Source organism: Pectinophora gossypiella, chromosome Z, assembly GCF_024362695.1.
Source record: "Pectinophora gossypiella chromosome Z, ilPecGoss1.1, whole genome shotgun sequence".
In the NCBI taxonomy this organism is placed as follows: Eukaryota; Metazoa; Arthropoda; class Insecta; order Lepidoptera; family Gelechiidae; genus Pectinophora; species Pectinophora gossypiella.
In genome coordinates this window covers 10,584,662-10,611,557 of record NC_065433.1, presented here as the reverse complement: position 1 = coordinate 10,611,557, position 26,896 = coordinate 10,584,662, and the positions used below count along the sequence as shown (strand labels likewise).

Genomic DNA, 26,896 nt, shown 5'->3' with positions numbered 1-26,896 from the left:
GAAGCGAGCTGCATCTCTATGCAAGCTATCTAGGATTTGGAGTCACAAGAGCTGCCAATGTTCCAAGTCTACTATAAACGACAATAAAGAGAGCAAATTAGTGTGCTGCCCCAGTGGACGTAATATGAATTCTGCTAAAACTTCGACACATGAAATGGAACAAAACGAATGTCCAGAGGTCGTCCGAACTAATAAGACATTTAAGAGAAATAATAACTCACAAAACAAATTTCCGCACTCGAGGACACCTTCATTAAGTTCATATAACAGCTTCATGTCTATGGACCATGAACCTATGGACTCTTAACTGAATCCTGATTACTTATTACATTTTATGCATGTACTTAGTATCAATATTTCGTTTGTTATCAATTTGTCTCTATGCTAATTTGAAGTGTAGAATAATTTATTAGTATCCAAATTATTAATTGTTTAGGTCTGATTGAGAATACAGTGCATTAGATTACTTTTTATGTGTTTTTATTTGTAAGTAAGTAATAGTGCTTTTTAGGTGAATTGCTTTGATGTAGCTTTTTTAAACCCCCTGTACACTTATACAATTAAATATTTGGTAATAATGAAGTTTGTAGTACAATATCAGACAAGTTAAATCATCTTTTCATAGATATTTACGTTTACATTGATTCAACGCTAAGCATTTAAGTTCAATTTTAACTTAGACATTTTCAATTTTCATCTTCATCATGTTCCATTTCTTTTTCTTTTTCTTCAATTTCTAATCTCGAATGCTTTGGCATCGTCACGAACGCGGTGTCAATATTGTCACCAGTATCTGTCCCAAGTTCCAATAATTGAGCTACTTCAATTTCATTTCCTTCTAAAGTCTTTTCTTCATTATTTGTTGAGTTATTTCTAGAAGGGAATTTTGCAAGATTAGCAGCATCGGTTAGTAGGCTCTCTATCTGTTGATGGTAGACCTTCGTAGCCCCATTGAGGAGTATAGCGGATGTCTTCAGCCAAGGCCTGGTGGAGTGATAGTCTGATGACATCCAGTTCTTCAATACTGAACTGAAAAAAAATATTACTTTTTATTTTGTATATTTTTATAAACACCGCATGGCTGAAAGTCATCAAGGTAACACATACATAAGATCACGCCTATTTCATCGTAGGTTGTCCGACAATTAGGTGATTTTCTTTACTTAGAAATATTGTGCAAGTATAATCTTCTTTGCGAGTCGATGGCGATCGAAGCTAAATTTTTGCTGACCAATAATTGGCCACGCTTACGGCATTGTCAGTGGCTTCGTACAGGTCTTCAATAGTGCAGGTGTTAGGGCACTTAGGACAGCACAAAAGGTGAGCCATAGTTTGTGGTGATACTCCACACTCGCAATCATCGCAACCATCAACCAGGTATCCCCACCTGCAGAGATTATCCTTGCAGCGGCCAACCTGTGTCCGGAGCCTATTTAAAGACTGCCATGTGGCCCACGCTAGATTACTTCCAGGCGGAAGACCCTCCGATGGCGCGATAAAAGGGGTGGGAGAACACTTCCGCCGCCAAAGATTTAAGCGGGCTTGGCTAGGTTCGGAATCCAATGGAGCCACCTCTTTAAGGAAGCTATGATAAGTATAATAAATACTTAACTGTTTACTGGAGGTTTACGAAGCAAAAAGATTTATGATATTTTCCACCAAACGAAGTTCAAAGAATTTCCTTGAATAAATGTATTTACTTACCACATCAAAGGGAAATCGATTTCTGTATTAGACTCGTTATTAAGGAAAATAGCACTTTTCCATAACTGTACCAACATTTTCTTAGTCATTTGGTCCTTGTTGGAAAACATCTCTGACATTCAAAGTTGCTTTTAATTTGAAATCGAATTACGCTAAGCACAAATTGTTTAGAAAATTTCACGTAAGTTAATACAAAAACTACCTTCCATCAAAATTAAAAATATGTTGCGTTTTTCTTCTTTGGCATTATAATGTAGCTTCCACACTCGCTTTACTTTTTGAAGAGTACATTTTATTGCCAAATATTTAGTGAACAACGACTGTTAACAAAATGTTAATTGTTTTAAAAAGTATGTTTTTAAGTATGTACCTAAATAACAAAATTCAACATACAATGATTATTCGCAAAAGTTATTGAATCTCCGGGGATAATACGGACATAAAATGAATCATGTTTCAAGTTACAACAAAAAAGTAACTCCAGTGGGGATGCACTTTATGAAAATGTTCAAAAATATTTTCGCGCCAACTAATCGAATGATATTCGTTTGTAGATTTTTTATTCTACCAATATATACAGGCAAAGAGTTTACACCTACAGCCGCGTTTAAAAATCATATTTAAGTACTAATATTTATTTAGGATCAAAAATAATTTGTTATTATTTTTTTGTAAATTCGTGACGTAATAAGCGTACTAAATTATAGGATTATTTTGATAAATTATTTACGAGTGTTACGACAGCTATATTTATGTTGATCCTATGGAGTTGTATGGCTGGTCTTCTCATTTGAGAAAATGAAATAAGTACTACTTACTGGTCCTATGGAGACTATAGAGATATTAAATTACGATTGCTGTCTCTGTGCCTAAGTAAGTGTTGTTTAAATAAAATTATTCGAAGACTAAAACTAATAGACAACCGACCAGGGAATTTTGGTAAGCAGGTAGGGATTACGAACGATGAACATTATTATCATAAATAAATAAGAAATAAAATTATTATACTATTACTTACGTACTTACGTTTTCACAGGGTTCGTTTACCTAACCTGAAGTCTAATAAGTCCGGCTTTTTTTACAAAAGCGACTGCCTATCTGACCATGCGAATGTAAAACTAGCCCAATACTGGTTAGGTCACATACCTCTGGAATGCTTTTCTCAAGAACGTGGGTTCCCGCATGATGTTTTCTTTCACTGTTGAGCACTTCGAAAATCATTGGTTTAGGCTTGTACTGGATTCGAACCTGCGACCTCATAGCGAGATTAATTTCGATTGTGATGTCTATATGATTCGGCTTCGCCGAGCGGCAGTAAGTATTGGCAGCGTAGAGCGGTAGGAAGGATCGGTTTTTGTCTATAAGAAATGGAAATTCAATTACTTGTTATAGTCATTTGTTACAATTCGCTACGCCAATAATGCAAATTATAACAAATCAAGCTACATATATGAAGGGTAAACAATCATCGGTGCGTGAATCGCAAGTGACCCAATTCGTCGGCTGAGCTTTACTTTCAGTGATAAAAAGTGGCTAAACGATGAATCGATGGTGGAGGGGTTGTAAGGGGGCAACAAAGCGCGCACCGGGGGATGTGCGCGCGCACCGTCTCCGCAGTGAGCATTTGGGTAGAGTGACGTGTGAGGCGAGTGGGCCGGAGCCGGCTCTGCCGCCCGCCGCGCTGCACAGCCGCGCGCCGCACTCGCGCCGCGGACGCCGCTCCGTCACCGTCCACGCTGACACTCCACTCACCAACACCAACCCATGCTGATAAACAAGTAAGCAACAACTTCACTTATATATTTTGAAGTTTTAAAACTTTTACAAAGTACTACATGGATTTGTTTAATAGACGTTGCGCCTCATTGTGATCGCGTGATTTCGTGTCCGTCATTTTGAAAATCGGCAAGATTTGGAGTCTTAAAACGAGCGCCTGTGTAATCTCGTTTATAGGAATTTTATAACAGAAATAGACAACATCCTTTACGTAGACTTCCTTTAATAAAATATTTGGTTGGTATATAAAATAAGTCACCCATCTATTTTTATTTTATTAATTTCTTAACGTGAATATAAGTAGGTACACGCATATTGCGTTAGGTATATTATGGAATTAAGCTTGGATATTCCTAAATAATATAGTATATTAAAGAAACTGTGTACATAAATACGATATATGAAACGTTGTCCGTTGTCTCTCGAGTAGTAATTAGGTAACGCTGTTATGATGCGTCAAATGTCTGATTACATGTACCTAGGTAGTTGTTGTGAATAAATTGTGACAGGGTGTGTTGGAATTCATGACGGATTTTGTGTTTGAAAAAAATGTAGCTGTGGTTTGATTAAAGAACAGGTAAGGTTATTGTTCTCTCGGTAAATTATCTAATGTTTTAGTAAGTAGAGGGGCGTGTTTGCCATTATTTGGTTATCGATTTGGCCGGAGGGGCGGAGGAGTGCCGGCCGACCTTGGAGCGCCCGGCCACCAGCGAAGCTCCCACGAGCCGACCTTGACTCCTGCACGCCGCGTGCGCCCGCCGCTCCCGCCCGAACAATAACACACCACCCTTAGCCTTCGTACCGTCGTCGCCTGGCGTCCCGTGCAATCATATACTTTCTCTACTTCTATTTATTATTTATTATTATTATTATATTATTATTACTATATACTTACCTATAAGTAATCACCACGTGCCCTCGAACACGGTGATATTGTTTAATTTCGATATTTTTAAGCAAACATTCGAGATTAATCAATGCTACCTAAAAATAGCTACTTTCCTGTTGTGATACGAAAGCTTTGTAAATCTGGTCCACTAAGGTGTTATGTTTGCGCATCTACGCAATTGTAAGGGTGACCTTTAAATAAAGTGGAAGTTGTTTTTGGTCATTGTCTCAAAATGGAGCGTGGAGTTTGAAGAGCAATACCTATTTTATTTTGTTGGGTCGAGTTTGCGTGTCGGCTGTGTACGCGGGAAATCTATACTTATTCGGTAACCCTGACCTTGAGGGCGGAGCGGGCTCTCCTTCCAGTGGGTACTGCATCTGCGCAATGCCTCGCTCTTTTTGCACTTCCTATTTAGCCTATACAGTTAGCATTATGAGCTATATTTGTAACGGAGGCGATGGCCAGTGAGGCACACGACGGCACGCGCTCTTTAATTAGCCCGTCTACACGGGGTGCGGGCGTCGCTTCGGGTACCGCTACCCATCACCTTTTGTAGCCTTAATTACTGTGGAAAAAACGGGTTTATCGCACTAGCGATTTGCGAGCGAATTCAAAGCGATACGATAGTGTAGCGAGCACGCCGTGGGCGCACAGCGAGCTTGCGGCGTACGATCCGCATTTAAAATATTCGGTATACTTACAAGACGGATTCAATGGATTCCGAAGAGGAAACTTAAGTACTTACTACTACTACTTCGAAACCTTAAGAAATTAAAACGAATCAGTTACTTAGACTGGCAAATATGGAGGATCCATTATCAAGTAATCGATTGAGAGAGAGGGCGATTGCTGTGTGCTGTTCTATAAACGAGTTAAAAATATTCCTACCTGCGAATGACAAAACCTGCATTTTATGAGTTGTTGCATATTGATACAAAATGACTTAAACTATGAAGACACACCTAAGATTATTGTGATAAGTACCTCTCTATACGAATATAGGTGTACCGGCTCAGAGTATATTATCTAAACGACAATGATTCCTAATAAGACGGGCAAAGTGTTAAGTTATAATCTGAGAAGCTAAATAGTCCCTTTTAATACGTAATCCTTGCAAGATTACTAAATCTATGAAGGTATAAAGGGACGAAGCGGGCTGTTGAATGCTAATGTACAAAACGAAGTCAATAGTGTAATCGTCGCGCCGCTGTGGACGTTGCGCGCTCTACGCATATCGCGTTGCTTGGAAATCGCTCGCAAATCGCCAGCGTAATAAGGCTCCAGAGCTTTTTAGCCACTACCAAATTACCTTCACTGCTGAAGCCTGATGGACCGCTGACCCACACTTCCTGTGGAAAAGCGAATACTCCACCCAATGTATCATAAGCATTGCAACATAATAACGCCGGAGATTCGTATTTGGAAACATGAGGCACATTAAAATCTCTTCACACTTAAGACGTTGTTAATAAGGCCAGTGATCCGGATGGTTAACTAACAATTGCTACTACGAAACCGTGCGTCTGAGTTTCCAGTGCTGACACGCCTCTATCGGCTCACTGAATACGGAAATGACATAGTACCATAGTAGTAGTAGTCGCCGCAGGTACCTATAAGTATACATATCGAGGGTTGAAAGGCAAATGGGTTTAAGCGACATTTTGTGAACTTTACAGGAGAGCCATTTAAAGTTTTATTTTTTCGAAAAAAATTCATATAAAAAAAACTACTGAATCAAAAGTGTTCAAAATGCTAAGAATTATTTTAAATTAAACGTTTCACAATTCTGTATTTATTTGGTTCGAAAAACACATCAGTTATAGATTTTAGAAGTCGCTTAATACAAAATGCCTCAATTGAACTAAATTACAGTTGAAGGAAAAACGGTTGATATCCACTAGAGCCAAATATTGGCTAAAAGCAAAATGCTTTAAGAGACCTCTCACTTATTAGTTTGACTAAAGCTAAATGAGTTAAACGACTTCTTAAAAAAAGAAGACTAGAGGCAAATCAGCTTAACCTCCATAAAAGGTTATATGACAGGGAAGGAAAATATCTTAAGTGACCATCCGCTACTAATTTCAATTGTATGAAATCCAAATATTAGTAAGATCGGAAATAAAGTCGGTCCTTAAGCCGTTTTTCCTGGGAGAGATTTTAGTCAGGCAAGGCATTTGTACCTTACAATATTAGGAAAAATCACGGCGGATATAATGAGTAAATCGATTTCATTAGGAAACAGGATCTAGAATATAACCATAAATATTGTTACACATGCTTAATTCGACTTTTTAAGTATATGGTAAACCGCGTATGATGGCGGATGACAGATGACTGTCACCAACTGAATGCGGGCAATAAAAGAAACAAATAGCTTTGAAAAAGTCTTAATATGCTTATACTCTGTGCTGAGTTTAATCTCACTATCACAACCTGTTTCCGATTTACTGAAAAATTTAAGACCACGTGGCTGGATGCAAGTTCCAAGCACTGGCTCCTACTAGATGGTACGCGGTACTAGGACAGACTGCAGTGAAGTACTGATTGCTCTCATATTAAGAGGCGGCCAGGGGTGGATAGATCAGCGACTTGTTTGATCAAAATTTCTGTTACATTTGCGCCTAAGACCTCCATTTCGAGCTGGCCATAAGATACCGTCGAAGTTGACAAACAATAACAGAACTCGATCATGCTTTTAAAGCCGAGATACGTCGGACATCGCAGCAGACACATCTGTCGATGAGATAATATAGATGACAATAATAATAAATAGATGGTGTTCCTTTGCCGAGCATTTTTATAGCTATGCTCTGCTCTACCGAAGTTATTGGTTGGTAAACCAGACCGCAAAACTAAGATTGGTGCGATGGTTCTAACGTGAAAATCAGCTCGTGGGGAACTACAGGCGGGCTTTTCTGTCACCATATGTCTCAAAAACAAATGCCAGGTGGAATAAGCTTGTGAAATTCAGCTCTATGCTGATTCCTATCAATCCAGTTCCGGTAGATTTTCGACAGCTTCAAGACTGTTTTCGGCCACAAACTTTGAAGAGAGTTTCAATCTACAACAAGGAAAAGACCCAACGCCTCACTGATCAGAAAGACTTATTAGCAGCGCTTTGGACACATTTTAACGATGTCTTAAATCCCAATAGTAATACCAGTGACTTGTTTGTTACAACATATCGGTCGAGTTTGTTACAACAAGGTCGGGGGTTTCGCTTAAGATCTAGCGGCACCCCCGACCTTTGAAGAACTTCTTACCGCGCTAAGAAGGATGACGAATACCAACACATCAAAAATACCATCTGAACTGTATAATATGGCTGGCTACACATTAATAACTGGTTATACAAACTCATCCTGAAGATATGGGAGTCAGCTGCTGGAATGATTTTAGCCTTCTTCCTCTTTGCGAGTCAATGGCGATCGATATTAAGTTTTAGCCTTAACGTTATTCTATCCCATGATGCAGAAAACGTACTTCCGGAAACCCAATGATGATTTTGTCCGGACAGAGATATGGGGGTACGGTTTTGTTATTAAACAGATTCAGGCCAAAAGGCTTGAACAACATCGGCCTTTGTTATGTGCTGCGTGAGGCTTCACGCGGCTTGTGGATTGCTCTAAAGAAAACAGATTGTCCTGAAAAGTTATGACTTATCCTGATACGACAATATCATGACGACATGATGACGACAGTTTGATTTAGAAGTAACTTTTCAGAGCTATTCGTCGTTACCTACAGCGCGAAACAAGGCTATGTCATAACACATGGAGCCATGGTTCCTAGTCTATTTTCTTTATATATCGCTTCTGTATCACGCATAAGTGGGATACTCTGTGGAATTGTTATTTATAGCTTAATTGAAATTAAGGCTAAAATGAATAAGATCATTTTTGATCTCTCACGTCTCACATCTATGCGTCAGTTAACCAAACTTGCCGAGGAATGGCCGATTCAATTAAGTCACACACCAGAATATTTATAGTTTTGTGCAAAACCCTTTTAAATCCAGAGGATGCTCCGGGGATGTAGCTTCTTCCAATGTTGCTTTAAAGGGCTGAGCTGGAGGAAGTTTCAAAATTAAAATATTTGGGTTCTCAAATATGAAATGACTCCAAAGTCATCGGAGTTGCCAGCGCGGATAACAGGTGCGGTGGCAGCCTTTGGAAAACTTAAAATATTAGTGAACAAAGTCTCAGCGGCGTACTTGATACGTAACACTTTAAATGTCTAAGGCTAAGGTCCATTCTTCGCATAAAGCGGCAAGATGGTTTTCCAATAACAGAAGTATTACGTCGTTCTGGCATATTCGGAATAGAAGCTCTCATCATAAAACATCACCTACGATGGTGCGGTCACGTCATGCGAATGGATGACTGAAAGGTTTTCTATTTCGAGGTGTCTAGAAGGAACTGTAAACAAGGTGGACAATACCTGCGGTACAAAGACGTACTCAAGCGCAACCATGTGGCTTTCAACATGCCAACTGATAGTTGGGATGAGTGTGTCTGAACCTGGAATGGCGCGTGATATGGTCCTCAAAAATCTTATTCCAAGACGCCAAATACGGAAAACTCAACGGAAACCTTCCTACAATTACACGGTAAACTCGGCTGGCCAGCTTGATTGTATTCCATGTGACCAGATCTTCAATTCGAAGTTCGGTTCCGCTAGCCACGTCAAAGTCTACCACAACAACGACTTGGAATAGACACAAATAGAAGTCACCATCAACGGATACGGCTTGGGTGACATGATGACACGCACACTCCCGGCCTTCCCAATCGTAATTTTTAGCTGTGTGAACCGCCCAACCAGGACCTGCCCATACTTATTTTGATATGTTGAAGTGATGCGGGCACAAGGTTTCATACAAAATTGCGATGACTGAAATGTTAACATTATTTCTTTTTTGTTTTGGAAAAACGTTTTAAGTCTTTTCAAAAGAAAATGATAGTTGTTTTATACGACAAAAAATTTAAAAAAATGTAGCATAAATAGCTGAAGTCAAATTCTATGAATATTTTCGGTAAAGGCAAAACAGTTCAAGTGCCAATTTTACTTTTAAACTGTCGAAGGCAAAACGGTTGAAGCGACAATATTTATAAAATCTGGATTAAAGCAAAAAGATTTAAGCGCCAAATCTATTTTCGTTTCGTCTAAGGACAAATGATTTAACCGACTTATCTATAACAAAACACTGTCAGGGAAAACGCTTTAACAGACTTCGAATCCTGAAAATGAAAAGACATAACAGCTTATGTGACCGACTCATATCCCGGAATACGACTGATATGCCACCCGCCCAGAATTTTGTGCATTTTTTTGTCGGTTAAAACACGGGTTTTTAAAAATGTACCCAAAGTGCTAATTGGTTGAAGCGCCAAAAAGTAGCTTCGATTGACCTGAAACCAAGATCAGTCGACGCGGAAAAAATCGCTGATTCCGAATATATATATAAGTCAATTTCGCCCAAAATGTCGCTTAAACCCATTTGCCTTTCAACCCTCGATATACCTACCTCAGATGCCACCGCCATCAAAAATATACCCGGCGCACAGGTCTTACGTATACTGTTTTGCTATATAACCTAATGGAATAAGTGGCGTCACGCTCTATAATAATAAGTTGCAAGGTAGGTTGCACTTTCTGTGGTCTTATTCGAAACCTTGTACTAGATTCCACTGGCAAAGAAATGTTCCAGTAGAAATTTATTTCACTATCTATTGAATTGCGATTGAGTCTTCTTTGCTTCCGAGCAATTTCGCATCTTGTGTATTGGATCACTGGTGAAGATCTTAGTTCGTCTACGAATTTAAGAAATTAGGATATAATTATAGGACTTTTTAAAGTTAAATATTTTTTAAACTTTCGTTTTAAGCTTGCTGCACACAAAGGCGGCACCAGGAGCGGCCCGGAGAAGTTGTCTAGTTGAATGTCTCAGTCTTCCACGACTCTATCCAATGTTTCTTTCGGCCCACCTCTCACAAAGGTATCTAACTATCGCGCCATCTCTGTCTATTCATTGCTCTATGACAAATGAAGAGCCTCTAATTAAATTACATTTTTAAACAGGACTGTCGCTAAAACTCCTCGACAGTTTAGGGTCTGTGGCAAAATATTCATTTGCTTGTGTTCCATTTTTGCCTTGCCTTTTTTAGATTATTCTGTTCCCTTGAGACCATGCAGCACGCAATATAAAGCATTCCTATTTACCTTGCTAGCGAGGACGGCTTAAATATTGATACGTAACAACTTTGTCGACGCGTTCCTGACTGTGTTTTCTATCAAGCCATCACTTAATACAGTTACAATTTTATATTATCTGTTTGAAAGCATTTTTTATGGCTGTGTATCCGCTTAGTTTTAAAATTGCTTTTTTCGGTAGTTATCTTGCTTACCAATCGGCGGAAATGTAAATAATAATAAACTTCACTAAGGGCACTGTTTTGCAGAAAGATGTACTTTAGAAGCTGGTGATAATGTATATATCAAACAGATGAGCAAGGATAATAAATTGAGTCTCAATTATGATTCTACACCTCATACTGTAAGGAAAGGTCATGGGGAGATATATTAGTTGAAAATGACGAAACAGGACAGATATATAGAAGAAACATAGTACAAAGGGTGAGCAGAAAATAGTGTTGCATAGTTTGTCATTTAAAGGACGTTAACTTTATGTTAAAAAAGTAATATTTGCTGGCGGAATATTTTTGAGTAAAATATCGTTCACAGAGATAATATTTCTAGAAGATACGTAATCAACTCAGTTCTTGAAGAGGTTTATTTTGAGGGTGGTTCCTGTGAGTCTTTTCACAGCTTACTTATATGATGAATATAAAACTAGTGAAAGTGCCACGTGGTTGTAGTTAAAATAGAACGAGGTTAGAGTAAATTCGACGACCGTACCGAAAAATAGGCCATACCCATTGCTGTAGAATAGTAGTACTTAGGAAATATGTTAGGAAACGTGAAAAAATAAGTTATTTATTAGGCTAGGCTAGGTACATAAATAAGTTATCACTACCAATTAATAACTTCTCAATAAAATTAGTGAAAACAGAGGACTTATCTAACTAAATAGCTGAACTGTGGTTTGATGGATGGATAGATATTTTTGTTATGATTGTGTATCCTATATTGCCATTTTTGATTATAACTCCAACTAGGTATACTTTGATAGTTCAAAAATTGATATCTTTGTATTGCCTACTCAATATGCTTACGAGTACTTACTTGTCTCTATTATGCTGCGCACGCGTGTCGTTACTTTTCTGAAGTCCAGAATAGTAACTTAATAGTTTCTCAGTAATTAGTCATTCTTGTATCTAGATTCACTGTATTTGATGTTATATGACTTATAGTATCTAAATGAGTAAGATGTAGATTAAACTGACGAATGAAACGAAAACTTTAAGATATGATTCAGACCATGATTCAGAGTTGATATCGGTGAAATTTTCCGTCACAAACGTATGGAACTGAAAATAATATAAAAAAAAAACAAATTTTCATGAGTTTTCCGTCAGGTAATTCCAGTTGATATCATCTTAGAATCATGGTCTGAATCATCCCCCTCAGTACGTACGTATTCGTTACGGTGACACTAACACCCATATGTAGTGCTTGTAATCTGTACGTACTTGTACGGGGTGTAAGTGACATAAAGAATACTGAGGGAGAAGACTCAGCTCATTATTCTGTGTTAATATCTATTTTTATTTATTTATTTATTTCAAATCATATTTTCAATCGCAGAATTGAAAATAATGACAAAAAAATCCATAACTTTTGCGTCGGAGTATTCCACTTGATATTAACTGGGATACATGAGCTGAATCATCCCCCTCAGTGTTCGTTACGATGTCACTAACGCCCTGTATGTATGTGAAAGTACAGTTGTTGCTAACTGGGGCATTATATTTAACTTGAACAGGGTCCGGTCTCAGGAGGTTCGCTAACAATGGCGGGATCATCGAGCACTTCTGCCCCCCCACCTTTCGTGCAACGTTAATGGTAAGTATTTAGCTAATTTAGCAATACAATTATCATGCGTACATCTTTTATGTCTACTTTGCTTGGAAAACTGCTGAATTAACAATGTTTTTACGGCTAATAGATGGGAGTATACTTACTTAATAGGGCAGAGCACTTAGTGTTCTCGGTAATAAGAAAAATATATCGTTTCCCGAGACATAAAATAAAATCTTCACGTACCATAGTGTTATTGCGGTAATACGTACACTTATTCGATTAATAAGTAAACTTTTTTATTAAAAAAAGCTTATCAATTTGACCCGTGTGTGCTCGTATATAATATTTGATGAATTGTAGGACTTGTATAGAACTCAAATTTCGCAGGTGCAGGTATGTAGAAATGTCCACGCATTTCTCAAACTACAGGGCGTATAAAAATAATTTTAAATTCAATTTTCTTTTTATTGGTTTAAGTATCGTCTTGCTTAGGGAATAGTGTTCTCGTTGATGTATTTTGTATGAATGAAGCCCTTATCAGCTGTTAGAGGTCACTTAATAGTATTGCATTTTATATTGGATTAAGTATCATAAAATTTTATAGTGCTCACCAGAATCGGTTTAATATATATATGTTATCTATTAAACCGATAATCATTAAAAATTGAGACATTATGCTCAAAATTATTAGGCGCGACTAAACTAACAAAGGCTGATAGGACATTTAAGAGTACCAGTAAGTAGTATAAATAAAAAAAAATATGCAAGTTTATAATCATTTGACTTGTATTGTTGTTTTATAAAAGGGACACCTTTTATATAAATCACTCTTTCTTAGGACTACTAACATCACATATCAAATTAAGTGAATATTTATTTATTTAATTAGTTTATTATATCAAAATATGCATAAGTAGAAGCAATTAAAAATTCTTTATTGTAATGAATAATCCTGAAAATGCCGAGGTTGACGAAAATGAATCCCTGTATTTTAAAGACGTGACAAAGATCCGGGATCCCGGCATTCCGGCTCCGGATTGACATATCCAGTTACAAGTCATATCATTTTTAAATGAAATAAATATTGATAGCAGAATTGTTTGCAAACTGTCCGCTTGCATAATGTAGATAGCTAACGAGACACAGAATAATTTATTGATTATGTATACTGTTCGTTCAATAGATGAGGTTTTAATTTAATTTAATAAAGACAGAATGAAACCGCATTTATTTATTCATTCATAATAATAATTTTAAAATAACTGCACCCTTAACATTATATCAGAGTACTGACAGAAATGATTTGCACAGGGAGGAAGGTTTACACCCGCCATGGCGGCATTTAATTTTAAAAAGCTTTCATACATGTGTTTGGGCAAGCGACTACAATAAAAAAAATGCATGGTACTTTAAAGTAGCTCATAATTTACCCACCCATTCAGGATGGGCGTGAGTTTATGAATGTATATAAACTTTGATTTCAATTACATTGCACAGAACGGTTACTCCTCCACCTTTAATGACTGGCGTACAACTTCTCCGTTGCTCTAATTTACTTTAACCTCACTTCGTGGCTTGCGAACTGTTTAAAGAGTGACTTTGAATTTCTAACTAGTTAAATGCAAATTATTAATGAGTATTCCCTTTATATTTAAAAATACATCTGGTTATGTCACTAGCTTTATGAAAAGCATGTCGTCGCAAAATATGGTAGAATTATGTATCGTAGGTACTCGTAATGTGAGATATTGAAGTCGAGTAGTGACACATCGTAAACATCGTAAACAAGAAGAAATTTATGGGAAAATTCAATCGTCAATTTGAAGTGATTCTAGCCCTTCGCTTCTTGCTGCTCCGCTCTAAAAATGGACGGAAATAACCGTTTCACGGGCAAATTCTATTCTTTGAGTTTGGGTAGAGTGTAAACCGTATTAGCGGATCGAGGCTTAATGAGACCCCGCATCCGCGTTTAACGAAGGGTTCATCGACTGTTAAGCAAATTCCTTTGTTTATGACATACTTGAATTGTACGAGTAAGACTTGATGATGTGCAGGAGATTTGGTAATGATATCTTATACAACTAAACCTACATAAACAGCATATTACTGCTGGACACAACTGCCCGGACCAGCACAAATGTTGTCACGATATCTCAGTGGAACGACCTCCGTGGTCCAGTGGTTGAGCGTTGGGTTCACGGTCCGGAGGTCCTGGGTTCGAATCCCGGTGGGGCCATATCACAAAAATCACTTTGTGATCCCTAGTTTGGTTAGGACTTTACAGGCTGATCACCTGATTGTCCGAAAGGAAGACTATCGTGCTTCGGAAGGCACATTAAGCCGTTAGTCTCGGTTACTACTGACTGATATAAGTGCGTAGTTGTTCCATGAGTCATGATGTCAGGGGCCTTTGGCAGCTCATTAGTAACCCTGAAACTAGGATTGATGAGGTTGGTAATCCACCTCACAGCCCACACGATAGAAGAAAAGCATAGGAATATGAATATGTTGTGTGAACAGTTATGCCTGCGAGGATGATGAGCGCGCGGGGTGGCGGCGCGGGGGCGGGAGACGTGAGCGTGGCTGACAGCCCGCTGGCCACGTTCGAGTCGCTTACGCAGGCCGCCGTCATCGCCGTGATGGGCGTCGCCATCGTCATCTCCAACCTACTCATCATCGCTGCCTTCCTCAACTTTAAAGGTAAGTTTTCATGTATTTCTATATGATATTTTTTATTTAATACTTTAATGTATTTACACAATCTGATAACAGGAAAACAGGGATGATCACAATATAACATGTAAGTCTTGCGAAGTACTACTCTACCTACGTTGAACGTTATGGCCGGTTTTGTGTAACTAAGTACTGCTAATTACATGTGTACTTATAATGTTACTTAAATCCACTGGAGGAAAAGTCTAGTAGGTTTCATTTTCATAAAATAATGTATAAAATTGTTATAGATTACTGTTTCTCAAAGCAGGCAATCCCTTATTTACTGCTACACGAAATTGGAGATATTCTGGCGTTCACAGATAAAACTCTCGTTGATGTCGTTCGCACAGAACTAGGTCAAGAACTGCTTTGTCGGTTTCAAAGAAACAGTGTCACGTGACACATTTCCAGTGACTTTCTGTAAAACTTGTACGCGACAGGTTTCCCAACTACATTGCTTTTGTGTCTGAGTTTGTTTGTACTAGTGTACAACATCTTGCCTCTTAAAAGTTACAACGGAACATTGTGTTTTCTTAATGCAAAATAACTAAGAATGTTACAACAAAGGCAACTCCGTTGCTACATGTTTATTAGTCTTTTAATTCGTGTCTAAAAGGGATTATTGAACACGTAGGGTTTCTTATACTAGTATACCGGGTAGGATAGGGCAGCGGAATTCAACATTGTAACATTAACTAGCTGCTAGAGCTTTGTACTCTACACTACACCGCATTTCTATAAATCCACTAAAACTACATATATTTTGGTTTTACAACCCAGTGACTTATAAATTGTAATAATATATCTATATACGAATCGCGCCGTGTGATGATTATTGCTAAGGTGGATCACGGTTACCCAGCAAATCTTAAATCATTGTAGCATTTTAATTTAAAGTGTTTAGGTAGGGGAGGTAGATAATTAATTGAGCTAACGCAATCTTCCACCGCGAACTATCTACCTGGTTCCCTCGCGCAGCATGTCTTCTGGCAACACAACTCGCGTTACTTGCCTGGCAAGATGGCGGAAATTAGGTACTGCTGTAGCCTAATAATAACTTGTAGGTAACCTACTTACGTCGTTAGATTAGCATGCATCGAGGGTATGTCGGTTTTTGTAGAGTCGTTTCTTATATATATTGAAGTTACTATTTTAACTCGTTGCACTATACTTACGAGTAGACGGTTTTGTAGGTATAGTACCTAGTCAGAGTAGAAAGTAGGTATACGTATACTTGACGAGCAAAAAATAAAGGATTACTAATGTCACAATAGTTATCACGTATTTACTCATAAAATTATAGACATTTGTTATGTAAAAAATGTTTTCTTCTAGTTGGTTAGTTAGTTTTGGAGATGTTTGTAATCCCGTTATATTTGCTCGTCCGTATATGACATACGTATTGCGCCTTTAGTGTATAGATATAAGTTGGGGACGGTAATGCTTTGCAGGGTTATCGAACGAAGTGATCAACTACTACCTGCTGTCGCTGGCGGTGGCGGACCTGCTTTGCGGGTTGCTGGTGGTGCCGCTGTCAGTGTACCCGGCGCTGACCGGCCGCTGGATGTTCGGCGACCTCATGTGCCGCCTCACCGGCTACATCGAGGTCACCCTCTGGTCCGTCTCTGTCTACACGTTCATGTGGATCTCCGTTGACCGTTATCTCGCCGTCAGAAAGCCTCTCCGATATGAGACGGTTAGTGCGACGGTAGATATCCTTTATTACTTTTTTACCTAACTCACAATTGCGTACGTACTTTGCACTTTCATGTAGACGTTAAAGCTACATATGTATAGGCTTAGCGCTTAATTGAATGTTGAGTATAACAAATTCAAGTTTGACTATTGAATTCTTAGATTGAATTTAGCTCGTTTTTCTTCTTGCCCTATCTCTTTGACCATTTCCTCTATCTACAAATAATGAATACTATTCCTGTAAAATGTAGGTATATAAGTAAATGTAGAAAGTTGAATATACTTTGAGTGAGTATTTCATTAGATTTTTGAAGAGTTTTCGTAATAATATTCTAACTTAAGTATGTACAGTACGCACCCCCCTCAACTCCGATGTGGCTCGATTTAATGCTCTTTTGGATAATCAGGTGCAAACTCGCACTCGTAGTCAGTGCTGGATGGTATTCACGTGGATCTCGGCCGCCATGCTATGCTGTCCGCCGCTGCTCGGGTACAAGAAGGAAGCCAACTTCGACAAGGAGACATTCATCTGCATGCTGGACTGGGGCACGACGTACGCGTACACTGCCACGCTCGGCATCCTCGTGCTCGGACCCAGCGTCATATCCATAGTCTACAATTACTTCTATATCTTTTCTATGAAGCGGAAACTGAACAGCGGTGCCCCCATCCACGACAAAGAATACGCCACGGCTCTGGCGGAGAACCTCTCCAACCCGAGCCACTGGATGAGTTTCGTGCTCGTGACCGCGTTCTGGCTCAGCTGGGCGCCGTACGCGGGGGTTCGGTTGTATGAGTACATCATAGACCAGGAGCTCAAAGTTCCCATGCTGCACTTTGGGGTCGTGTGGCTGGGTATTCTCAACTCGTTTTGGAAAATTGTTATATTGATATCGTTGAGCCCGCAGTTCCGTCTTGCACTTAGAATTCTTTGCTTAACTGCATGTTGTCGTACTAAGGGCCGATTGCAAGCCGAGCTAATTGGTATGGACAACGACGACTGAGGTACCATGTCTGTACGACTCGTACTTAGATAGGTAGGGGTATGTCTAGATCATGTGGGCAAATATTTTTTTAGTGTATTGTATTTTTAGAGTGGGGTAATTGTGAATAGCGGTAGGTATATTTCAGATGTAAATCAGAGAAGAAGTAAAGGTGCATTTGGCTCGGTTCAATTTTTAGTGTGGTCTAAATGCATCTAACATTCGTGCATAAAAACTGGAAGGCCGGACCTTCGTTAATCGAAGTCTGTTAGCCATTTCGTTATTGCTGTAATTGAAAAAAGAGATATGTTTGCTGACGAGAATAATTAACATCGATATTACTGATTTTGTGACCTTATAGCAATAAGTAGCGACGTTTAGTTAGCAGATGTTAAATGATACAAGAGCCCTCTTGCTTATAGTAAGCAATGAATGAATAAAAATACAATATCTAAGTAGTCGCGAGTCAAATCGCCTCGAGTAATGATATGAACTTCGTTCTTAATTATGTACCTGCTTATATTTAAGCATATAATAATATTCTTAACTGAATTTTACGGACAATAAAACGTAATAACTCTGTATACACACAATCAGGTGAAGAAACATGCAATATTTGATCATATCATTTTGACAGCAACTGCGTAGTTATACCTAGGTGTTCCTTATTAATTAGATTAGGTATATTATAATTATTTTAAGAAATGCGAATGTCCAAAAACGGACAAAATGTATTAACTGGACAGACGTGTAACATAGTTGGCAGAAATGAAAATATTGTTTGACACTGTTAATAACTGTGTCTGGTTTCCTGGGAGTGATTAAAAGATTAAAGGAAGTCATAATCTTTTAAAAAATCTTTTATGTTTCACTTTCCAAGAACCTGCAAAACAAAAAGTCATTCATCTAAGTAGTTTCGCATTGTTTCAACGTTTATTAACACTCATAGCGCACATTTATTTTAGTATCAAAAGCTAATATTCATATAAGGGGTAATTAATTACTTACCTATGGATTTTTTTTTATTTATGTAGATAAATTACATTTTAGGTCCTTTGACATTTTCACAATTTCTAATCAAAGGTACAACAATTATGTTACATGGAAATGTCCCAGAATACTATACGCAAGACTATAATATACCTACTTATAAGTTATTTTTATTTATAGATTGTACCGTCATTGCATTTCGTAAGTTTAGTTAAATTAAATATAGTTATTAATTATTATAAATATTGGAGAGGCAGTTTGTTGTGGGTATTCCAAAGTCGATGAGGTAATACGAATCCAGGCTACATTCTCAAAATAAATGGCTGTGCTTACGATATTTTATGTGAGTGTTCATTTGTAGTTCGCGTAGTGTATCGGTTAATGAAGTTTTTGAATCGATAGAATCTATTAACCAGTTATTTATTAGGTACCTATAGGTCTACCAGCATCTGATGGCATAAAAAAAGTAAAAAAAATATTGATTTTCCTATGGTAATATTAAACTGTCTCCTGTCATGTCGAAGTACATGTTTTGTCAACAATACTGAGATTTTCCAAAGATTCCTTGAAACTATTCTGAATTTCATAAGAATGTCGAAAAAAACCACTTCGATCACAAGCAAGAAAGATTGTTTACATTGTTTATTGTAAAATTAGTGAAGAAGCAGTTGGAGATCAACCGCAATCTTCGATTTTAAATCGCGTCCAAAGTTGACCGGTAAGTAGGACTAACTAGTCTTAATACTTGAATATATTTTTCCTATATTATTAGTTACTAACCTGTGACCTGTTTATAGGAGTTCCTAGCACTACCATACGACGAATAATTGCTGAAGGTAGACCGAATGGAAGTGTATTTAGTGCACCCGGTAAAAAGAAGAGAGGTGGAAAGAAAACAAATAACCAGGAGAGTTTTGATTTGGAAATAGCATAATATAAGTGATCTTTTCATAAATATTTTGTTTTTTTTTATATATACCTACCTACACTAGCTAGATTTTGCCCGCAGCTTCGCTAGCGACATCTATCGCTTCAAGCAACTGTTGGAATCTAGAGGTTTTTCAGAAATCCCGCAATTATTTTCCCGGGATAAAAAATAGCGTATGTTCCATTCCATTTATCTCCATACAAAATCTCAAGTCGATCCGTTGCTTAGTTTTGACGTGATGAGTGGATAAACAGACAAACTCACATTCAGGCGTTAGCGTTCACAAGACGACCGGGCGGACAATACTGGACACGACAGGGCAAAAAATAGAACGAAAGCAATACTGTATTGCATACAATAAGTACTTTATATAATGTCCATATTGTCCGTCAATAGGTAAAAAATAAAAAGTATCAAGACGTTTTCATCCAATTACCCGAGTGTTGCTTACTATAGAAATTTTATTTCCCCATTTGCCATCAGATTCTGGTACACCTATACCTCTTTTCTCGTAATTATGTAGTTAGGTCCGATAGTTGAATACAGGATAAAAACTAGATGTGTCTACACTCAGCGGGATCCCCTGTCTGGGAGACATAAGAGTGATGCAGAGAATTAGATCTGGATTTGTTCTACTGAATTATGCTGAAAACAGAATTTGTTCCGTTAAAAAAACGGAAATACTTACAAAGTTTTCTAACCGACCTCCAGCCAGCGGGATATTTCCCAAAGTTAAGTCTGATGAAGTATAAATTGGTATTAACTTTTAGATCTGTATTTTGTTCAACAAAACAAAAAAAATACTTCTGACATCCTTACTTCAGCTACAATCAAGCTGCAATGAAACCTCCAGTCAGCGGACTTTTTCTCTCAATGACATTCTTTTGTAACTTTGACACTAAAATAATAAAAAATAACCTATTTACGACTATAATTTCACTTAAATTACCTATTCGTACATCTAGTGCTTAAATTAAAAAGTATAGAATTTGAAAGATATTATGTGAGTAGAATATAAAAAAAAACTATGTATCAGGTACAAATTGAAGCTGTGAAAGAAAAAGTTCGCTGACTAGATGTTTCATTGCAGCTTGATTGTAGCTGAAGTAAGGTCGTCAGAAGTAGTTTTTTTGTTTTGTTGAACAGAATAAATACAGATCTAAAAGTTAATACCAATTTATACTTCATCAGACTTAACTTTGGGAAATATCCCGCTGACTGGAGGTTTCATTGCAGCTTGATTGTAGCTGAAGTAAGGACGTCAGAAGTATTTTTTTTGTTTTGTTGAACAGAATAAATACAGATCTAAAAGTTAATACCAATTTATACTTCATCAGACTTAACTTTGGGAAATATCCCGCTGGCTGGAGGTCGGTTAGAAAACTTTGTATTTCCGTTTTTTTAACGGAACAAATTCTGTTTTCAGGATAATTCAGTAGAACAAATTCAGATCTAATTCTCTGCATCACTCTTATGTCTCCCAGACAGGGGATCCCGCTGAGTGTAGACACATAAAAACTAAGAAGCTCAAATGTAGGCGGCAGCACTGTTGAGTGTCTCTAAATTTGGACAGTTCTCCTATATTAGCCCTGATTTCGTTTCCTTTCCTTTTCGGCGGATAAGAAAATGACAGGTATAAATTAAAATAAAATTAGATGGTATCTACAGGAATTAGCACCACTATCCAGCTAAAATTCGTGATAAACTGATATAAAATGTAGAGCAACGTGGAGTGTAGTTACGAAAAGAAAGCAGCCATCAATTGGAAAATGGCAGGTTTGATTGAAAATAAGATTTTCTGAGTTTTCTTCTTGTACCGATCTTTAGGGAATAAATATAACATTATGATATTGCAGTTAAACGCTGCGCAAAGGATTATAGTGTAAAAATATAACCAAAACAATGCTTGTTTTCTTTGTCAAAATTTAAGGACACTCTACAGTAGCGACATCTGATGGGAGAAATAGGCAATTGTATCCTCATAGCGACCGCTTTTTAAAAAAATAAGTAATAAACATATATGTACGTTTGGTATTGGTTTATATTCACATACTGCCATAAGTTAATTAATTTTCTTTAAATTCCCAGTGCATAGTGCCTCGTAGTTGGTACCTGTTGAATATACCTACGGGTAATGAAGCCTAGTAAATGTTAGCCGACCTTATAAAGTAATAGTTAGTAAGCCATCGAAAACGTTTTTCGGTCGCTACCTATACGTAATAATCCCATTTCAAGCCTTTAGGTATTTCTGTTTCATATATCGAATACGTAAATTATCTTAGTGGGTACTGATTATTAAAATACTCTTAGTTGCATTTTGGCAGTTATTGATCAAAACCAACCTAGGTCAGGATAGTGACTCGGTTAAAGATAAATTATAAAAATCTAACCTAGATGATTAGACCAATCTCATTTTTCTTTTTGACTGATTTACAAATAATAAATTAGATAACATAGAGTACGACGTTTAACCACGTGCGTATTTCTATGCAATTCCATAGAACTGTATCGGTTTGACGTTTCCTAAAAGTATCTCATTTGACTAGGTTGTTGCCTATTTGTACGAATCTTTCCATTTTGTTGTATCTTTTGTACTTAAGCCTTTATAAGTCATTGTTTTTAGTAATTTCCTTGCGCTGTAATTGTAATACAATGTTGAATCGAATACTCAAATTGTACTTATATTAAAATTAGAAATAAGTATTTACTGTAAGTATGTGATGTATATATGTGAAAGTTTGTTCTTTATTTAATGCTATTATTAGTCACAAAGTATAATAGGAATGTAGATGTCCTGGCGTTAGTTATCATGTTGCAGTCAATTTATTTAACATAATCATTTATTAGTACTAGGTTACGATTCTTAATATTTAAGAATAACTGTAATGAAATAGCTTTTACGGATAAATTATATATTTTTATTGTTTTTTAGCAATCAGATTTAATTAATCACCAGTTTTGCCTCAAATAGAAATAAAATGACTAGATTTAAATAACCAAGATTGTAAATGACGTAGGTGCGTATATATATTGTCCATTTTATTTTTATTCAGAGTTCTTTTTTTACATTTATCAGTTTTGGGACGAATGTTACTGTTGTACATTTGATAGTATGAGAATATACCTACCTACATTTGTATTTTTAAATTTTTAAACAGGCGTAGAGAATGTTAAAGAGCAGGTGTTTTAATTATTTGAAATGTCTTTGTTACTGAATGTAAATAACTCATAACATGGTAACATTACCCACATTGTGCATTAAAAAGAGGTTTTCATAATATCAAAAATAGATCAGCAGCAAAGTCCTCTATCCATTTTACTCTACTGCCAGTGCCACTAACATAATCATCTCGTAATAGTGATGCACACATATGTGTTTTATGTGCTTGGAACATTATTGACAGTTAGCAGTTTTTAGGACTCTACTAGGTAATTAGATTGCAGTAGATACCTACCTACGCTACGTAAAGTTTAATATACTAATTTTACCAAAGTACAATACCTACCTAATAGTTCTAGCTTATCTTATACATATATTGCCAGTTATGTTCCTTGTATGAATTAAACAAATTATATTTAATGTGATATCTTGATTATGGTTGGCGCTGGTAAATAGAGAGCCTTGGACATAAAATTCTTAAGAAATGTTTTATATTTTTATGTAAGTACCTACCTTTTATTATATGTTTATTTCATGTAAATAGAAGTAGATTGTAAACGTATTTGTTATGTTACAAGATACATTGAGTTGGCCATAAGGCGTAGAGGCGTATGCCTATGCGAATGTCATAGTTAATGCCATGCATTCGAAAGTTAAGCTGGGGTTGTATAAACACTGATTCTTTATTGTATTTTTTCTATTTGATTATAACTGCTGTTATTTTAAGAGCGGTTTTACACTAACAGGCTTTTGTATACTTATACCTCATCAACGATCATGTGTTTGTTTCTTGTTGGTCAGCACTATCTAGACAAGTAACTTTGTCGGGCTAACTTCTATGCTCACTGAAGTAGCGGGGTAGTGCTTTAGTGTGAAACCACCCTTTGAATAAGTATCACGGATAAAGTCGTCTGGTGACGAGCGGGCTTAGACCAGAGTCAGTAGGTCTATACTTTACTGGTGGAGAACTGAGATCTGACAAATATCAAAATATAATTATTTTTCGTAACATTATCAACAAAAACGTTTTAAAAAGTTAACATTACGTTGTTTTATGTTATAAAATGTGACCATCGACAAGTTTTATCTTAGATAATTAATCATTTAACTTAGACTTTCAACGGATATCAGTTGTCCACCGAGTTACAGAATACGCCTACTGATCTCAGAACGTTCTGAGGTGTATATAAAATAGGTGCCATGTAAGAATGTAAAAAACATAACAGATTATGTGATTATTCTAATACTATACTCAGTACAATAATGATTCTGCCAATATGTAACTTATTCTGTGTTAGATGTCTGTCTATACATAATAATATGTGTAACCATAGAAAATACGAAAACAGATTTTAAATACTTACTGTAATTGTAAAAATATTTTTGAAAACTGTGTAGTCAGTAACAAAAGTTGTCGAAAAGTTTTAAAGCTTATCATAAGCAAGGTATTAAGATTTGAAGTAAGTACTTAGTTCGACTTCTTTTGTAGCTGACGATATTATGTAAAAAGCGTTTGATTGGGTCGTTATAATATATTAGAATGATTGCTTTCCCTGTAAGTGTCCCGTTGGGTAAAGATGCCCGCCGTCTAGGTTGTGAAAAAGTTATCAAATGAGTCAGGGCGTCATCCCAAAATAAATCTATCAGGATGTATTTATTTCACTTACATTAATTCATAAAATGTGACGCTTTGCTGCAATAGGTACTGTGCCGTCGTTGGAGTTTACGAACCTGAAGGCAAACGGAACTTTTCGCTCTACCAAACATCAAGTCGTCTGTTCGTTGGTATATCACTTGGACCGAGTAGTTTAAAGGACGCAAATGAAGTAAATAATACTTTTTATGACGTGACTTATTGTAGATTTGCCGCAAATGGTATAAACTACATGTCCGGAGTGGCATTAACTACTTATAGATTTACAATATCCAATATATTACTTAAAACCCTATAACCGAGACGTATTTTTAGATAGGGAATGTATTGAATCAAAGATCTTTAAAGTCTACTGTGGACATTTTTAAAATGCTGACTTCAAATACAGCGACTGTTGCCGCCTTAGCCACTACGGCCCGTGGGACTCCTTGTAAGGAAATCAGTTTGGTGAACTAGTTTGGACACTGGGAGCAGGGCAGCTAGGTTAGATAGCTATAATCATATTCTGCAAGTGTCCGAATAGCTCGTGACAGTTTAAAAACGTCCAAGATCATATACTCGTAACCAACGACGGAAATTGTGTTTTTGTACCAGAATTTCACTACTTGAATAGTTATTTATTATGTAAATCAAAAGGTTAGGGGAAGGGGGCCTAAAGCGAGCACCCAGCCTAAAGCGAGCACCGATCGTAAAACTTACCTATAGAAACTTACCGCGGCCCGCGTCCCAGTGGCGTTACCCCCCTCCCCGCGCCAATGCGCGGCAGTCGTGATTTCACAGTGACGTGAATAACACAGGTTGTTCGCGCCAAAAACGATTTTCGTCATTTTTATGCAAATAAACGAAGGTATGTAAATTGTGTTTTGTTTAATAATTAGTGAGGAACGTTATTATTAAGATGTGCATAGTATTTTGTGTCTATCTCACTCTGGCTTAACCATATTTGCATGAACATATTATGATAAATTTTAGGTTATGCTTTATTAGAATACGAGATTGACGCTAAAGGCAAAGCGAGCAGGGCAAAGCGAGCATGCCCGCTATGCCCGCCTGTAGTCATATTAATATTGAATGAAAAGTAACCTAAAAATTATTAAATTACTTACTTACCTATTTTTTTTGTTGTTGTGTTTTAAAAGCATGTGTTTTGCGTCTTTTTAGATGGTGAATAAATATAAACGCAAAACACAGCAATGTTCTTAGACTGAAAGCACAATGAAGAAAGCAATACAGGAGGTGGTAGAAATGAAAAAGGCTATAAAAACTACAGCTACAAAGTATTGTATCCCGCGAGCTACTTTACAGCGACACCTGAAAACAGGTTCTACCAAGAAAAAGTTAGGAAGTTTTACCAGTCTTCAGCTCAGAACAAGAGCTTGAATTGTTAAATTACGTATTTGAAATGGACAGTGTGTTTTATGGTTTATCGAAAGAAGAATTGATTTTTCACTTAATAAAGTGCACATATGAATCCCTCTTTTGTGTTTTTATAAAGTTATTCCTTAGTGTTTCATGATATAATAAAAAAAATATGTATGCTCACTTTACCCACTGGGTGCCCGTTTTGCCCATAAGCCCGTGCCCACTTTAGGCCACCCCTCGGGCAAAGCGGGCATTTGTAAGGGTTTCACATTTGGTTTCCTGTTTTAGTATTTTCAAAGCATATAAAAAATTTTAATATAAATTATCAAACTACGATAAATTTACCATCTGTTAGCAATAACAGTTGCTTAAAAGTGTCATTTTGTTACCATTTTGCTCTTATTTTATCTTACGGTGCCCGCTTTAGGCCCCCTTCCCCTACACAGAAAAATCCCGAGAGGTATTTAGGGAATGGTAGGTATAAAATCAACAATATTTGCTGCACCAGTCGGATTATGACGCTGACAGCGGTGAGTCCTCCTCAGTGAGACTCTTGATAATGATTTATTTTACGGTGAATGGTACCTATTCCATAGTTCAGCACAAAACTTCTGTCCTTAACAAACTGTCGGAGGAACAGACCCCAGCTACATAGATACATAGTCAATTCGCGCTCGCTAGTTAACTGAATATTTTAGTATAACTTCGTGTGACTAGAATAATAAGTAATTTGTTATATTCGACAGTTTATTTTTTGTACTATTGTTAACTTAGTTAATACTGGTTGGTGGTCTCTCGGCGTAAGATTGTTTTATTTAGTATAGGGATGTTGATTGAAAATATGCGAGAAAAGGATTTATTAAATTGTAATATTCTAAAACATCAATACTAAATTTAATTATTTATTACCTACTTATAGAATATATATTTCTACTGTAGCGCAGAATAAGAGCATATTTAACTCTTTGATATCCTTTGATGTCGGTCAACATTTGCAATAGCGATCAAAGAAAGCCTTTATGGCATGATTTTAGAATTTACATATTTTACATATATA

The 26,896-nt window shown here is 36.9% G+C and overlaps 1 protein-coding gene and 2 long non-coding RNA genes across 3 annotated transcripts; all 3 read left to right on the top strand.

The window, feature by feature from the left end:
- The first annotated feature begins 3,415 nt into the window (after window positions 1–3,415).
- Window positions 3,416–18,937, top strand: LOC126379928 (G-protein coupled receptor 52). Its single transcript, XM_050028945.1, has 5 exons — window positions 3,416–3,482; window positions 12,315–12,394; window positions 14,873–15,052; window positions 16,519–16,775; window positions 17,170–18,937. The coding sequence occupies exons 3-5, from the start codon at window positions 14,875–14,877 to the stop codon at window positions 17,764–17,766; spliced, it is 1,032 nt and encodes a 343-aa protein (XP_049884902.1). The 5' UTR covers window positions 3,416–3,482; window positions 12,315–12,394; window positions 14,873–14,874; the 3' UTR covers window positions 17,767–18,937.
- A 5-nt stretch (window positions 18,938–18,942) lies between these two features.
- Window positions 18,943–19,690, top strand: LOC126379932 (uncharacterized). Its single transcript, XR_007568404.1, has 2 exons — window positions 18,943–19,453; window positions 19,533–19,690. It is a non-coding gene; the product is annotated as an uncharacterized LOC126379932 (long non-coding RNA).
- A 680-nt stretch (window positions 19,691–20,370) lies between these two features.
- On the top strand, window positions 20,371–25,942 carry LOC126379933 (uncharacterized). Its single transcript, XR_007568405.1, has 2 exons — window positions 20,371–25,324; window positions 25,639–25,942. It is a non-coding gene; the product is annotated as an uncharacterized LOC126379933 (long non-coding RNA).
- The last annotated feature ends 954 nt before the right edge of the window (window positions 25,943–26,896 follow it).

What these genes read in the sequence shown, in the direction of transcription:
- LOC126379928 (XM_050028945.1), top strand. Translation starts at nt 14,875, where the DNA reads ATGCCTGCGAGGATGATGAGCGCGCGGGGTGGCGGCGCGGGGGCGGGA. An exon ending in TGCCTTCCTCAACTTTAAAG is followed by an intron (nt 15,053 to 16,518) that starts GTAAGTTTTCAT and finishes AATGCTTTGCAG; the next exon opens with GGTTATCGAACGAAGTGATC. An exon ending in ATGAGACGGTTAGTGCGACG is followed by an intron (nt 16,776 to 17,169) that starts GTAGATATCCTT and finishes TTGGATAATCAG; the next exon opens with GTGCAAACTCGCACTCGTAG.